Source organism: Palaemon carinicauda, chromosome 29 (genome assembly GCF_036898095.1).
Source record: "Palaemon carinicauda isolate YSFRI2023 chromosome 29, ASM3689809v2, whole genome shotgun sequence".
NCBI lineage: Eukaryota > Metazoa > Arthropoda > Malacostraca > Decapoda > Palaemonidae > Palaemon > Palaemon carinicauda.
In genome coordinates this window covers 97,035,418-97,049,450 of record NC_090753.1, presented here as the reverse complement: position 1 = coordinate 97,049,450, position 14,033 = coordinate 97,035,418, and the positions used below count along the sequence as shown (strand labels likewise).

At 34.3% G+C, this 14,033-nt stretch overlaps 1 protein-coding gene across 1 annotated transcript in view; it reads right to left on the bottom strand.

Moving 5' to 3' along the window:
- The window catches only part of LOC137622741 (guanylate cyclase 32E-like), a 380,169-nt gene extending 366,427 nt beyond the window's left edge, over positions 1–13,742 (bottom strand). Inside the window, exons 1-2 of the mRNA XM_068353334.1 lie at positions 13,553–13,742; positions 12,232–12,495 (exon numbers count right to left, since the gene is read on the bottom strand). Of these exons, the coding sequence (XP_068209435.1) occupies positions 12,232–12,239 (8 nt within the window). The 5' untranslated portion in view covers positions 12,240–12,495; positions 13,553–13,742. The remainder of the gene's footprint in view (positions 1–12,231; positions 12,496–13,552) is intronic.
- Positions 13,743–14,033: the final 291 nt, after the last annotated feature.

Sequence of the window (14,033 nt, the reverse complement as noted above, 5' to 3'; positions counted from 1 at the left end):
TAATTCTAACAGCTGGAATATATAACATTCTAACAGCTGGAATATATAGCATTCTAACAGCTGGAATATATATAATTCTAACAGATGGAATATATATAATTCTAACAGATGTAATATATAATTCTAACACCTGGAATATATATCATTCTAACAGCTTGAATATATATCGTTCTAACATATGAAACATATATCATTCTAACAGCTGGAATATATCATTCTAACAACTGGAATATATATCGTTCTAACATATGGAATATATATCATTCTAACAGCTGGAATATATCATTCTAACATCTGGAATATATATCGTTCTAACATATGGAATATATATCATTCTAACAGCTGGAATATATCATTCTAACATCTGGAATATATATCGTTAATATCGTTCTAATATATGGAATATATATCATTCTAACAGCTGGAATATACATGATCATTACTCATGGAATACATATAATTCTAACTCATGGAATATATATCATTCTAACAGCTTGAATATATATTGTTCTAACATATGAAACATATATCATTCTAACAGCTGGAATATATCATTCTAACATCTGGAATATATATCGTTCTAACATATGGAATATATATCATTCTAACAGCTGGAATATACATAATCATAACTCATGGAATACATATAATTCTAACTCATGGAATATATATTCTAACAGCTGGAATATATATCGTTCTAACATATGGAATATATATAATTCTAACTCATGGAATATATATCAATCTAATAGCTTGAATATATAATATCGATTCTGAACCACTATGCTATATTATTCTAAACTCTTAAGTACCTAAAATCTATCAAACAAACACGTATAACATTAACCAACATTTTTTCCATAACAAATAATTACATTTATCTATATTGCATAAAATTCATCCACATTTAAAACAGTAACTTTCATAAATATAAAATTACAAGTATTAATTGGCATACTTCATTTTGCAACGCCAGACTTCACTAACAAATCTATCATATTAGTTTATATAATTTATATAAAAAGGCTATTTTCAGGTTTTTACTGTTCTTGAAATACCTTATATTAATTGTTCATTACTTTTCTTGTATTTTATTTTATTTCCTTGTTTCCTTTCTTCACTGGGCAATTTTCCCCATAAGAGCCCTTGGGCTTACATTATCCTGGTGTATCTTAGCTAATAATATTAATAATAATAATTATAATAATAATAATAATAATAATAATAATAATAATAATAATGATAATAATGATAATGACAAAAATAATAATGATAATAAGATAATAATAATAATAATGATAATAATACTAATGATAATAATGATAATAAAATAATAATATAAATAATCATAATAATAATAAAAATAATAATAACAAATAATAATCATAATAATATTAATAATAATAATAATTCGGTATGATACCCTTTTTTATAAAAGTTTGATTGAAGATCATGGCTACCTCAGGGGGCGTTAATTTCATAAGACACATTATCAATAGAAAATGCAGCCATTACCTTAATAATAATAATAATAATAATAATAATAATAATAATAATTGCTGACTTGACGAAAGCTTTGATGACAGGATAGAAAAAGTGATAATTAAGTTAATCTAAGAATAATTAGATCAGAGGAGACAGGATAAACACGACTTAATTCAATCATTGTCGTAATGTTATAATTAGATCCTAACTGAATCAGTGGGGAGGTTGAACACAAAAGGTTTCAAAAAGCCTTAATCGTTGCCATTTGTTAATGAAAATTAGGGTAACGATAAACTATTTACTCTTCAATGGAAAAGTTAGGCAAGTTTCATATGGGAATGGGAATGAAAATCACAACCAGTGGTAGTAGTAGTAGTAGTAGTAGTAGTAGTAGTAGTAGTAGTAGTAGTAGTAGTAGTAGTAGTAGTAGTAGTAGTAGTATTCTTAATTCATTCCCTGATATATTAATATTTACAAACAATTACCGTTTGATTTCATAATAAACATTTCAAATGGAAGAATAGCTTGTTAAAGAAGCATTAAGGTATCCTAGTTATTGTTGCTGTACAAAACCCTTTAGCTATGTGTATATATACAGATAAACACACACACACACACACACACATATATATATATATATATATATATATATATATATATATATATATATATATATATATATACATACATATATACACAAAACAATAAATGCAGCCATTTATAATCCCCTGCAGGACAAATGCCTCCGACATGATTTGGCCAGTTTTCATCACCACGCTGGCCAGTGAGGCTTGGTGATGGTGGGAGACTTTCGTCATATGGCTCGCAGCAAAGCAACCTAGTATGGGGGGCTCTGACTAGTACAGCTTTCCTGATCATGGCATGGGCAAACCCTTTCACCACGTTAAGATATCCCCACTTAGAAAGGAATATGCAGTAAAATGTTAAAGGAAACTGAATAAGGAAACATTTTGAAAACAACAATCCTAACTAACTTTCATCAGGATTTGCCTCTTAACGCCACATTCTGGAAAATAATTTTGTAAGCATTCTGGGAGTCACTTCATTTTCGGCCAATAACATCTTGGCAATTATTCCAACGTGTCAAGGGGCTTTCCATCTCTTGAGTTTTTTAATGAGAGCTTCGACTTCAAACACAATGAATTCATTCATGGACACATCAAGGTCTTCCTCAGCTTCAGGTATATCAGTCAAATTATTCCTTTCATATCTCCTTTTCATGACCTCACTAAAGTGTTCCATTCAACGTTGCCTTTCTTCATCTTCTGATGCTATAACAGACCCATCTCTTTTTGATGGGTATATGCTGCCTATTCTTTACACCAGTAGAGATTTCATCAATAATTCTATGAGCAATTCTTACACCATGGCTACTCCCTGAATTCATAGCTTTGTCAGTTTCATCTGCTTTCCTGTCTAAATATTCTTTCCAGTCATTCCTGGCTTTTCTTTTGACCTCACTAGCAATACTGGAATACTTGGCATGCTCTACCTTGTAATTTTCATTACTTCCTTGAAAACTTTCAACAATTAATTTTTGTCATTGTCTTCTTTTTATAGTATCTCAAGTATCATTTGATATCCATGTTTTTCTTCCTGTAAATGCATGTCCAAAAATTCACTACCAACTGACTGATATGTGTTTTTAATATCACACCATTCTTCATTAATTGCCTGATCTTCTTCTCTTATAGCATTCAAGACTGCAAATGATTCAAAGTTTTAAATGCAAAGGTTTCTCTGTGTTCATCTTCTAGAAGCTTAGCTGTATCAATCCAAGATATTCTATCTACATTTCTGCTGGGTGCTTTCAGTTTTAATTTCAGTGTGACAATGAGGAACTGGACATCGCTACCAATATCTACAACTCTAAAGCTTCTTACATTTCTCAGAGTCCTCCTTCTCTCTTTATTAATAGCTATCTGATCTGTTTGATTTTTCTAATTGCCACATGGTGAAGTCCATGTATATTTGTGGATGTCCTTGTGCTGGAAAAGATTACCTCCAATAACAAGATTGTTTGTTGAACAAAAACGTATAAAATGTGCCCTATTTTCATTTGCAACTTCGCCAACACCCTCAACACCTATCACATTCTCTATAACTTGATTATTCCTTCCAACTTTAGCATTGAAGTAACCAATCCCAATTTTCATATCTCCGAGTGCAAGGAGGGTCTGATGCTTACTGAAAGAATTCACACAAGTGCTAATGTCGTTGGAAGGGTAGGCTGTTATGCCTGGCTGTGAGTGCTTAGGAAGGTTCGAATCACTGAGCTAATGTTTCAGAAAGTCGTTATACTGAAACTGAAAGTAATTTATGACAGCAGAAAGGAGCACGCGTCTTTCATTTATGGCAGCAGGAACTCGAGTCTGTCATTTATGGCAGCTAGAGCACGAATCTGTCATTTATGGCAGCTAGAGCACGAATCTGTCGTTTATGGTAGCATAAGCACGCGTCTGTCATTTATGGCAGCAAGAGCACGCATCTGTCAATTATGGTAGCAGGAGCACGCATCTGTCATTTATGGTAGCAGGAGCATGCATCTGTCATTTAAGGTAGTAGGAGCAAGCGTCTGTCATTTATGGCAGCAAGAGCACGCATCTGTCATTTATGGTAGCAGGAGCACGCATCTGTCATTTATGGTAGCAGGAGCACGCATCTGTCATTTATGGCAGCAAGAGCACGCATCTGTCATTTATGGTAGCAGGAGCACGTGTCTGTCATTTATGGCAGCAGGAGCACACATCTGTCACTTATGGTAGCAGGAGCACGCGTCTGTCATTTATGGCAGCAGGAGCACGCGTCTGTCATTTATGGCAGCAGGAGCAGGCATCAGTTATTTATGGCAGCAGGAGCACAAGTCTGTCATTTATGGCAGCAGGAGCACAAGTCTGTCATTTATGGCAGCAAGAGCACGCATCTGTCATTTATGGTAGCAGGAGCATGCGTCTGTCATTTATGGCAGCAGGTGCGCGCGTCTGTCATTTATGGTAGCAGGAGTGCGCCTCAAAAATTTATGGCAGCAGGAGCACAAGTCGGTCATTTATGGCAGCAAGAGCACGCATCTGTCATTTATGGCAGCAGGAGTGCGCGTCTGTTATTTATGGCAGCAGGAGCACGTCTCTGTCATTTATGGCAGCAGGAGCGCATGTTTATCATTTATGGCAGCAGGAACGCGCCTCTGTCCTTTATGGCAGCAGGAACGCGCCTCTGTCCTTTATGGAAGCAGGAGTGCGCCTCTGTCCTTTATGGCAGCAGGAGCGCGCCTCTGTCATTTACCACAGCAGGAGCACGCGTCTGTCATTTACGGCAGCAGGAGCACGCGTCTGTCATTTACGGCAGCAGGGGCACGTGTCTGTCATTTACGGCAGCAGGAGCGCACGTCTATCATTTATGGCAGCAGGAGCGCGTGTCTGTCATTTACGGCAGCAGGAGCGCGCACCTGTCATTTCTGGCAGCAGGAGCGTGCTTCTGTCATTTATAGCAGCAGGAGCACGCATCTGTCATTTATGGCAGAAGGAGCGCGCGTCTGTCATTTATGGCAGCAGGAGCACACGTCTGTCATTTACGGCAGCAGGAGCACACGTCTGTCATTTATGGAAGCAGGAGCACGCGTCTGTCCTTTACGGCAGCAGGAGCACTCATCTGTCAGTTATGATGAAAACATCACAGTCAACACATTCTGAAACACTAGCATATGCTATATATCAGCATGAGGATATCTATATCAATCCTTTAATGGCACCTGCCGACATCAGGCCTGCCAACATGAGGGGCGTCACAAACTTATATTTCAGTGTCTTTCATACTGTGGTTCAAAATCTTTCACACAAATTGCGTACCGATACTTTTCGCTCCAGTGTACATAGCGCTACCCCTAGGCTATTTCAGGGATGCAATGTTCCTGCTCCATCATTTTCCACGTTATTCGAATCCATTTTCTGATGGATGGGAGAATGTAATGGAATAGTTGAATGTTTAACGTTGGCACTTGAAGACTGATGCTTCCAGCTACAGTTAATTTGAGCCTGCCATAGTTATATATTTCTCTCTTTCTTTTCATTTTCTTATGATATACCTATGTACAGTATATATGAATTAAGTATGTATGTATTATGTATATATATATACATATATATATATATATATATATATATATTAAAAAAAAAACGCAAGTAATTTCTAGTCCACTACAGTACAAAGGCATCAGACATGATTTGGTCATGTCTGGGTTTCGGTCATTTTTCATCGCTACGCTGACCATCTGCGGATTGGTGATGGTGGGAGACTTTTGTCTGATCACTCACAACAAACAAACCTAGTATGGGTGGCCCTAACTAGTACAGATTTGTTAATCACGGTGATGTACAAACCCTTTTATCACGTTAAGTTATCCCCACTTAGAAAGGTATATATATATATATATATATATATATATATATATATATATATATATATATATATATGATGTTGCTATTAAGATCATAATAATCTTCTCTGGTGTTTACTGAAGCCTAATGTTTCCTTTGAAAACGTTTTAAAACATATATAGGTTTATAAAGGTTGTTTGTTCAAGAACGGTACCAGCTCAGAAAATACGAACGAATAATATACTTTTACATATATTCATGTATAATCATACGCACTCACACATATATACACACACAAACACACATATATATAAATATATATATATATATATATATATATATATAAATATATATATATACATATATATATATACATATATATATATATATATATATATATACTGTATATATATATATATATATATATATATATATATATATGTATATATGTGTGTATATATATTTATATAAATAGAATAATAATAACAATAATAATAGTAATAATAATAATAATAATAAGAATAAGAATAGTAATGACAGCAAATACAGCCGTTTCTATTCCACTGCAGGACAAAAGCCTCAGAAATGTCCTTAATCATGGCTAGGTTTTGGCCACTTTTTATCACCACGCTGACCAGTGTGGATTAGTGATGTTGGGAGACTTTTGACTGATCTCTCACAACGAACCAACCTAGTGTAAGGGACCGAGACTAGTACAGCTTAGCTGATCACGGCAATAACCAAACCCTTTCACCAATATAAGTATCCCCTACTTAGTAAGGGTATCTTAATGGAGTAGCCATTAAACTTAAGAAAAGAACCAGTTGATTTCGCTTCGACAACGTTTGAGAACTTTTCTGTTTAGGGATTAGACGTGATATTAATGATCTCGAATGATCAATTATTTCTTCATGATTTTCTTGGCCTTCCTACTTCCTTTCCTCCGTCTACTTTCATATGCAGTTAATTCTAACACTCATGCCTTATCCATCAGCATTAGAACTCTTAAACTATTAAGACTATTTATGTTAAACAGGATGACATAAGTCTTTTTATAATTTATATATCAAATATCTGTTTAGATGTTTTTAAAATATTTCATTTTAATTGTTCATTACTTCTTATATCGTTTATTAATTTCCTTTCATCACTGGGCTATTTTTTCCTGTTGGAGCCCTTGGGGTTATATCATCTTGCTTTCCCCACTAGGGTTGTAGCTTAGCTGGTAATAATAATAATAATAATAATAAAAATAATAATAATAACAATAATAATAATAATAATAACAATAACTATTAATAATAAAAATAACAATAATACTAATAATAATAACAATAATAATAATAATAATACAGCTGTGATCAGATTGTGGATTGAACTTCCTAATCAGGCAGTTGAATCGGTGGAACTTCAAAAGCTCAAACTTCCATCGAATGTTTTATAATGTTTAACAGTCTGACATAAGACTTTCTTCATAGTTTATATAAAACAGATTACTTTAACGTTGTTACGGACATTAAAATACTTTATAATAATCATCTATTACTTCTCATGTAGTTTATTCATTTCCTTATGTCCTTTTCTCACTGGGCTATTTTTCCCACCTGAAGCCCTTGAGCTTATAGCATCCTGCTTTTCCAACTACGGTCGTAGCTTGTCTAGTAATAAAAATATCTACATTTTATCTTCATGGATGAACTTCTCTCCCCTTCATATATCAAAGCATTTTCAACCTTTAAGATCTTTATCAATCGTAGCCTTTGAGAGCGATATCTATATAGATTCAAGTAAAGCGAATATGTAACCTGATATTATTTGTTAAAATTTTTATAATATATATATATTTTAATAATGTTACTGTACTTTAAATATTTTAGTTTTCTTTGTTTCCTTTCCTCACTGAGCTACTTTCCCCGTTGGAACCCCTGGGCATAATTATAGCATCCTGCTTTTTCAACTACTAGTAGGGTTGTAGCTTAGCAAGTAATAATAATAATAATAATAATAATAATAATAATAATAATAATAAGTGTAATTTACCTTTCAAAGCTCAAAGTCAGAATCAATAATGAAATATGAACGTCTGTGTAATATCTTTGCTTCGTCAAGAGTTCGCGTTTAACATCTCTTCGAAACATAAAAAAAGACTTCGTTTGAAGAACACGACTATTATCATTATTATTATTATTATTACTTGCTAAGCTATAACCCTAGTTGGAAAAGCAGTATGCTATAAGCCCAGTGGCTACAACCGGGAAAATATCCCAGTGAGGAAAGGAAATAAGGAAAAATAAAATATTTTAAGATGAGTAACATCATTAAAATAAATATCTCTTGTATAAATTATAAAAACTTCAACAAAGCAAGAGGAAGAGAAATAAGACAGAATAGTGTGCCTGAGTGTACCCTCAAGCAAGAGAACTCTAATCCAAGACAGTGGAAGACCATGGTACAGAGGCTATGGCACTACCCAAGACTAGAAAACAAAGTTTGATTTTGGAGTGTCCTTCTCCTAGAAGAGCTGTTTACCATAGGCAAAGAGTCTCTTCTACCCTTACCAAGAGGAAAGTAGCCGCTGAACAATTACAGTGCAGTAGTTAACCCCTTGAGCGAAGAAATCTCACCTACCCTTACCAACAGGAAAGTAGCCATTGAACAATTACAGTGCAGTAGTTAACCCCTTAAGCGAAGAATAATTCGTTGGTAATCTCAATGTTGTCAGATGTATGAGGACAGAGGAAAATATGCCATTCTACAGATAAAATAGCATAATTCCAAACAATATACAATCAACATTTGAATTGAAGGTCAGTGCAGATTCAAGAATATTATGTTAGCACTGATTGTTTTTTTTTTTTTTATACAATAGTTACTAGATTTCTTATTAGGTTATATTAATCTCTACAGTTCTTAAATAAGTATCATTCCCTTCGTGTTTGTTTCTGTATTTCCGGAATTATTTACATATTTTCTCGATTGATTTATACTGAATCGCTAAAATATAACCAGGTTTATACGCTCATTATTGCACGTGCCCACTATCAACGGCACCACTCACTATTGAATTATATATATGCATGTGGAGGTATATATATATATATATATATATATATATATATATATATATATATATATATATATATATATATACATATGAATATATAAATACACATATATACACACATATATATACATATATACATACATATATGTATACATTTACATATTTAAACATATGCATACACACACACACACACACATATATATATATATATATATATATATATATATATATATATATATTGTATATATATATATATATATATATATATATATATATATATATATATATATATATACATACATACACACACTAGTGTACGAACTCAAGGTAAAAATACACGAAAAAAATTTAATTGATTCAATCTTGCAAAGAATTCGTGCAAACAATTTTGCGAGTTTCCTCTTTTTTAAAATAGATTAATGGAGACATACACATAATTTTTTATTTATTTCAACACTATCCGTCTCTGATCTAATGCATAGTTAGAGTTCTCTAGCTTGAGGGTACACTCGGGCACACTATTCTATCTAATTTCTCTTCCTATTGTTTTGTTAAAGGATTTATAGTTTATATAGGAAATATTTATTTTAATGTTGTTACTGTCCTTAAGATATTTTATTTTTCCTTCTTTCCTTTCATCACTGGGCTATTTTCCCTGTTGGGGCCCCTGGGCTTATAGCATCCTGCTTTTCCAACTAGGGTTGTAGCTTAGCAATTAATAATAATAATAATTTAATATACAGAATACTAACGACTGAAAATCTTAAGAGAATACACATTTGATTACTTAATTTCAATAGCTCGTCTCGTGTTTCTCTTCTTCCATTTCAATAGGTAATTCATCTCATTCCAAAGGTAAATATTGAGTCTAAAGTTTACATAGAATTACGAAACGTTCACCAAAATAACGTATTAAAGGTTGTGGGTAAAACGTTTAATTTGCTTCAGTAAACAAAGAAATAAATCTGAATTACATAGGTAACTAATAATGCAGCTTAAGGGTTGTGGTGCCCGATGTGCTAACGTCTCTGACTGGTGATCGCCAGACTGGGGTTCGAGCTCAGCTCAAATTCGTTAGTTTCTTTGGTCGGTGCAACCTCACCATCCTTGTGAGCTAAGGATGGAGGTATTGAGGGAGCCTATAAGTCTATCTGCCGAGTCATCAGCAGCCATTCCCTGGCCCTCGTTGGTCCTAGCTTGGGCGCTCATGATATGTATATATGGTCAGACTCTAGGGCATTGTCCTGCTCGATAGGGCAATGTCACCATCCCTTGCCTCCGCCATTCATGAGCGACCTTTAAACCTTTAAAGAGTTGTGAAATACATTAGTTCAAGGAACGAATAACATGGCATTTATATACGTGATGTTCATAAAAGATGTAACAAAACTTATAATGAATACGGTTATTCAAAATACATTTAATGCTTCAAAGCCCCGTTCGTAAGCATTCAATGTACCACACACACACACTCACACACACAAAAGATATATCTACGTGTGTGTGTGTGTGTGTAGATATTTCGACAGATGACACGTGAATATGTATTATAGAATATGTATTACATAATATGTATCATTGCTACAAAAGCAAAAGTGAAAAGACTTTAATTTGTGTCTGGATGTCACAATTATGACTAAGAGTACAATCTCCAATAAAGTTTTACTCTTCTCCTTTTGTAGTTCTAGTATATATATATATATATATATATATATATATATATATATATATATATATATATATATATTTTCAAAAAGGCCCATAAAAGAAACACAGGAAATATGAATAAATCACACTATATTTCGGTCAATAAACATCGACCCTCTTCAGGATGTAAAGTAAAAGTGAGGATTACAGTGGAGAGTGACGGTTTATATATGAAAGCAAAAGGGTGTGTTCAATTGTTCTATAGTTGTTATAATTGCTGGAAGGATTAGCCAAATTTAATTACATCCAGGTGCGTGTTCTTATTGTTGAGCCGCTTGGAGGAAGTCTTGACCTCTGATGCATGTCTGGTGGTCGGTCTCCGTGGATTATCTTCTTAATGATAGGGTTGAGAAGAGTATTGTCCACTGTGTCAGCTTTCCATTGGCCCCCAGATAGGTTCATTGTGTTTGATTGATTTATGATGGCTGATTCCAGGATTTTCCTTCTGTACGGACAGGTACTCTTATAAAGCAAAGACGACTCACTCCAGTTAATCTGGTGCCCTAAATCCCTAAGGTGAATGAAAATCCCCGAGTTTTCATACCCATATCTAACAGATCTTTTGTGTTCGGATAATCTTTGAGATAGCGAACGGCCCGTTTGCCCAACGTACACTTTTTCACAATCCCCACATGGTACTTTGTAAACACCATGTGGGGATTGTGAAAAAGTGTACGTTGGGCAAACGGGCCGTTCGCTATCTCAAAGATTATCCGAACACAAAAGATCTGTTAGATATGGGTATGAAAACTCAGGGATTTTCATTCACCTTAGGGATTTAGGGCACCAGATTAACTGGAGTGAGTCGTCTTTGCTTTTTAAGAGTACCTGTCCTGTCCGTACAGAAGGAAAATCCTGGAATCAGCCATCATAAATCAATCAAACACAATGAACCTATCTGGGGGCCAATGGAAAGCTGACACAGTGGACAATACTTTTCTCAACCCTATCATTAAGAAGATAATCCACGGAGACCGACCACCAGACATGCATCAGAGGTCAAGACTTCCTCCAAGCGGCTCAACAATAAGAACACGCACCTGGATGTAATTAAATTTGGCTAATCCTTCCAGCAATTATAACAACTATAGAACAATTGAACACACCCTTTTGCTTTCATATATAAATCGTCACTCTCCACTGTAATCCTCACTTTTACTTTACATCCTGAAGAGGGTCGATGTTTATTGACCGAAATATAGTGTGATTTATTCATATTTCCTGCGTTTCTTTTATGGGCCTTTTTGAAAAAACATGTTAAACTGTTCGATTACAGTTATAAGTAAGACATATATATATATAAAATGTATATATATAAAATGTATATATATATATATATATATATATATATATATATATATATATATATATATTTGTGAATATACTTATGACTATACCAACAAGACAACAACATAAAAATATGATGCAAAAACAGTATCAATAAAGAACAAAGAAATTCCAACTCGCACCGCAACAAACAAAGACAAAATAACAGCCCTATTTAAATGCCTGAAAGAAGAAAGAACACCACCACTCTACAACAAAAAAATAAAAATATAATGTTTGTTATTATCAACTTACCTTATCATCTACGAAACTATCTTATCGAAATCCATCCTTCCAACGAGAAGTATAACAATCGCCGACCTACAGAGCGTATCACACCATCTCTCCCGACTTCAGACGGGAAGCGAAGTCACGAATGTCGGTAAGCGAAGTCGCAAACCTCGGTCGGGTCATTTTACAACTCAACAGGTCCTCCTCCCCTCCGATCGAAGGTCATTGTTGGGGGTAAGAGAGGATTGCTTGATTAAGTTCAAGCCTCTCTCTGTGGTATTTCACGATCTGGATGTGGAGGGAGAATGAGGAGAGAGGGGTTTGACTGACAATTGCACACACATTCACACACGTTTGAGACAAAGCACAGCTGCATATGGGAGTGAATAGTTTTGTGAGTGAGCGTCTGGCCATTTTTGTGAATATATATAAATATATATATACATATACATAAACACATACACATATGTATACGTTTGTATATATGTATGTATATGATATGTGTGTGTGGATGTACAAAATTAATATTAAATTGGAAATATATCTATGTCTATATTCTAAAGCATTTATAATCATGATGTAAACTTAGCTATGAACGCAAGCATATGATAATCTACCATCTATATATATATATATATATATATATATATATATATATATATATATATATATATATACTAATCTTCGCTCAGTTCTCAGTAATCATTCGAAATAGCCTAATCGTCATTTTTTTATGGCAAATAAATCAGATGTCTTTAAAGATTTAAAGGTTTAAAAGCCACTAATGAATGGCAGAGGCAAGGGACAGTGACATTGCCCTAGCAAGCAGGACAATGCTCTAGAGACTGACCATATATTATATGATCAATGCCCAAGCCAATCTCCATCCAAGCTAGGACCAAGGAGGACCAGGTAATGGCTGCTGATGACTCAGCAGATAGACCTTTAGGCTCCCCCAAACCCCTAAATATTAGCTCACAAGGGTGGTAATGTTGCAGACATTAAAGGAACTAATGAGTCAGATGTCCAGTCGTGACAATATAATGTTTTGTATATTATATTGTCACAACTGGACACAGCAAAGTCGTTTAACGTGTTGTAAAGCCCTACATGTGTGCCAAGTCTCCATGCCACACATGGATACACACACAAACACGCACACACACACATACACACGTATTTACACTTTCAAACACATATCCTACACACGCGGACCTGTTTCATCATGATTTTTTTTTCATTTATTTCTAATATTTTTTTTAAAAAACACAGATCAAAAATTGCAAATATAAAAAAGCTTCCATATGATGTAAGCACTCGCGTATTAAAAGTAATAACCACTCACTTTATTTTTCTATTTTCTCTGATAAATCCCAGTTTCCCCCCAGATGAGGGCGCGCGATATGGAAACAACAAAGGTCAAAGTAAAGGTCACACTTCTAAGAGAATAACGAAAAATCTCATTTGATGACTCGGGGTCAAATCATGAACAGCTCAGTAAGCGAGGAGCGCTGGCCGACTGCATACGCACGCCACGGCGGTCACAGGAATACTGACTGAGAGATGCGTTTGCAAGGTGTGTTTGAGAGAGAGAGAGAGAGAGAGAGAGAGAGAGAGAGAGAGAGAGAGAGAGACGGGGGGGTCACCCGTATATATGAGGGCTGGCACAAGTGGGGGAAAAAAAAAACTTAATTTTTCCATTTGTTTCTTCACTTGAAAGATTTTTATCTTATGGTATAGCATAAAGTATAACAGGTGAAAATAAGACTTTTATAATGAAAAAGACTTAATTTTCCCATTTGTTTCTGTATTCGAAAGATTTTTAT